The 3,688-nt window shown below is 45.0% G+C and overlaps 1 protein-coding gene across 1 annotated transcript in view; it reads left to right on the forward strand.

Annotated features, from left to right (window-relative positions):
• The window catches only part of LOC108973187, a gene marked incomplete in the record, with an annotated part of 14,123 nt that extends 11,252 nt beyond the window's left edge, over nt 1–2,871 (forward strand). Inside the window, 1 exon segment of the mRNA XM_018940257.1 lies at nt 294–2,871. Within this exon segment, the coding sequence (XP_018795802.1) occupies nt 294–2,588 (2,295 nt within the window).
• Nucleotides 2,872–3,688: the final 817 nt, after the last annotated feature.

Genomic DNA, 3,688 nt, shown 5'->3' on the forward strand with positions numbered 1-3,688 from the left:
GACTACCATCACATAGAAAGATTATTCGAAAAAAATGCCTATAAAGAAAGGGTTACCATGAATGGGAGCTTCTTCTGCAGTAGAATTATCAGGATATTAGAATGTTGGAAAAAAAGAGAAAATTTGGGATTTTGGTCCTATATAATTTTATATCCGTTGCAATAATGAAGAAAATGGGGTACGCTCATTTCTAATTCAATAGTTAGAATTGAAGGCAACAACAACAAACGCTGCAATATGTTAACTTTAAAAACTTTAATTTTAGSGACATGTTCTTTTTCTTCCATCCACAGATGTCCCTGATGATCGTGAAGGTCGCATCCACCGCCGAATATTATCAGAATCAAACCGCAGCGTTGCGCACGCGCAACATACAGAGCTACAACCCAACGAGCGGCGACACAGCACTGCCCACTGTGGTGCAGATCGATGGTCAGGAGGTGCAGCTGCGCACCGAGTTGCCAGCAACACATGCGCTGCAGCCGCGTACCCGACCGCTGAGAACACCGAATCATATGAAAGTCGACGGCTTGGAGGAGATGCGCGCACAGGCGCACTTACAGCAACAGCAACAACTACAACAATACCAACAGCAACAAATCCAGCATGAGCAAGAGGAAAAGTTGCATGCTAGCAAGAGCACCGAAACGGCTTATTTACTAGAGCGTGCCGATGTTGGCGTTGGTGCTGAGGCTGCTGGTGGCGGCAGTTCGGTGTATGAACAGCCGATTTATGGAACATGGCGCACGAAAGCGAGGCGACCACAACCGCTGCCGTTAGTGGGTGCCACAGCCGGCGGTGGCGGCGATGCATTCGGCATGGGAGGTGGTGAGGGGCGGCTCAACGGCTTTGACAGTGATTATCGCCCAACTGCGAATATTGGAGCCGCACGTCAGCGCCAGTCCATGCATCTGTACGAACAGTTGCCACGACGTTCATCTACAATGACACCGGTGCGGAGCGATCTGCGTGACCAGATACCCCGCCCACCGCGACTCACCTCACGTCAACCATCGATGTTGCTTAGCAGGCGACAGTACATCGATATACCGATCAATTCGACGTTTGCAAACGAGGAAAAGCCSAAGCCCTTCCACTTTCCCCATGAAGGCCCGTTGCCGCAAGAATTCAMGAAGGCTGAAGAGGAGCGCGGCGATGTGAGAAACATACAAGACATACTGCACCAATTGCAGTTGGGTGGTGGACCGAGTAAAGTGCCACCAATGGTAATGATGCCCACTGGCTTGCATATCGCGGGCTCACTGAGGAATCTYAAGTCTAGTGGCATTGCCAACTTTTTCCGCGGTAAACGGAATAGGAAGCAAATGCAGTTCAGTATACCCATGCCAATACCGGTGAATATGCAAATGATGAAACCTTTTCCGTCACCAATCATGAATATGATGCCTCATGCGCCGTATCAGCAACGCATTGCTATGGATCAGATTTATCCCTTCAAACCACGCTCACCGAAYGACATCAATCTGTTGGCCCTGCAACTTCAGAGCAATCTTTCGAAAAATAAAAAGAAGAACAAACAAAAACCGTTGAACTCAAACRCCAATATGATGTTACAGCAATTCAGCAATCAGCGTCCATTCGCCACAGATCCGTACATGGCTGGCTATCAACCACTGTTGGAGATCAGTGACGCACAACGTGCGAAAATGACAAGAGTACCCCTCAAAGTAAACCTCGATATCTACCCGATGTTACCGCCCACAAGAGATTTCAMACCMTCTGCCTTCACGTATGATGARGTGAAAGTGTCTTCATCAACTCGCAGGCCACATGCGGTTCGCAATCCGTTTCTCGATCACTACTCCATCCCTGTGATCCCGTCTACGGCCGCATATGGCTTCAACCACGCATATGAACAACCGGCTTTTGTTCCGTTCCGATTCCCTTCGTCTGCACAACCCCACCTACAACCTAACATGCCGCAATCGAACAACATGCAAATTAGTTTTCCTGACCAAGTTTCAAAGTCACAATTCCAAACACCCTTCATACCGGTCGACATGTCACCACACATGTCTAGCCCCACAGGCCTGAGTGGCAGCGGTCCATCGAATGCCTTTAAAGGTAATCAGAATGAAATAATGGTTCACCTAAATCTTTTCCCCAAACAAAAACMAAATGCACTACCAGCCTTACCGGCGCCCACATCCAATAACCCATTTTATAATCCACCACATAATATAAATCGGAATATTATTATGGAGGAAGGAGAATCTCTGTCACCGATTGAGCCTCGCCAACAGTCGCGGAACACGAACTCTACAAATTCCCCGGAACAGCAAATCTCACGCCGTGACAGCTCTGAACCGGAGGCTCTAGTTGACTTTGAACATCCGATTGTGGCCGAGGAAGTCACCGATTTGCCACGTGCCGAGGCTTTGGTGACCAACAAGCTGGACGTGGCGGAGAATGCTACGCACTACGATCGCATCGCAGCACACAGCAACTTCCAACGTCGCAGCGATTCGGCGAGTGTCGAACAGCTGGCGTCCGAAGCTCAAGCTGTCTCACTCTTCCGCTTTCCAGTGGAGGACTTGATCAAGTTTCAAGTCGATGATGCTTTGTAAGCGTGTAGAAGAGTTAAGAGGTATGAACAAATAAATGCAGCCTCTTATATGTAGTAGGAGCTAAGCATGGGTGTGGAGGGAAGGGATGACTTCCAATCACAATTTTTATAAATAGGAATGAAATTACATACATATACTTGCTAGATTTAGTTGTAAGAGAAGTTGTTTTCGTTATTTATTATATTGTTATTAATGCGAGTGTATTCCAACATCCATCCATCCATCCATCCATTCATCCGTCATTTGATTACGGCAAATAAATAGTTAAGCTTAAACAATTTGATGGTCTCTGTGTTTTGGCTTTTGACTTGTGGTTCAAAGCTTTTAAAAAGCATTTTGAAAAAGTGTGAGATAAACAATATTTTGCAGTGGTTTCAAATAGTCGTAGCTAAGGGGCCAACCGTGAATTATGCTTGAAAACTAGAGACACTTATACTGTGGACAAAAAATAGTAAGACTTTTTCATATAAATTTCGCGCGGACACTCATTGTCATTATTATTATTCTAATAGATATGCAATCCCCATTAGTATGATAAGGATTATCTAGGTTCTCGTCGACATCATCTAACGGGAAGCCCAAGAAACGTGCAGTTTCGACGGGATCGGACCAAAGAGAAAAGGGGTGAGATGAATGGGATTGGGGGGGGATTCAACGAGGGGCCCAGTGTCATACAGAGACTCATTGCACGCAGGACATAGTCAACTGAAGACATTAAGTGTGAATCACTAAGCTTCAATGCGCTTGCGGAAATTGATTTTAACAATTGTTCCGAGAATTGTCTTACTAATTTTTGCTCTTAGTATTATTATTTTTTTTTTCCTAAAACTATGCACCTGGGTTAGTATGACCTTCTACTACTTCATTTGAAATAAAGCTGTTCTGACTTATGCTGCTTTAACATATAACTGGTGACATGTAGATCACCTCCGTCCACTTAACTTTAACTTCGTCAGATATTTAATCAAAATGTATACATTACAAAACAAAGGCTAGTGCTTACGCCTGAAAGTATGATTGGTTGCTCTGTTATGTATATTACCAAATTACGACGAAGAAAATACTGAAATTCAAACTCATGTTTTCTTCCAATTTCCTTT

The sequence above is a fragment of the Bactrocera latifrons genome, unplaced genomic scaffold (assembly GCF_001853355.1).
Source record: "Bactrocera latifrons isolate USDA-ARS-PBARC rearing strain unplaced genomic scaffold, ASM185335v1 scaffold_467, whole genome shotgun sequence".
NCBI lineage: Eukaryota > Metazoa > Arthropoda > Insecta > Diptera > Tephritidae > Bactrocera > Bactrocera latifrons.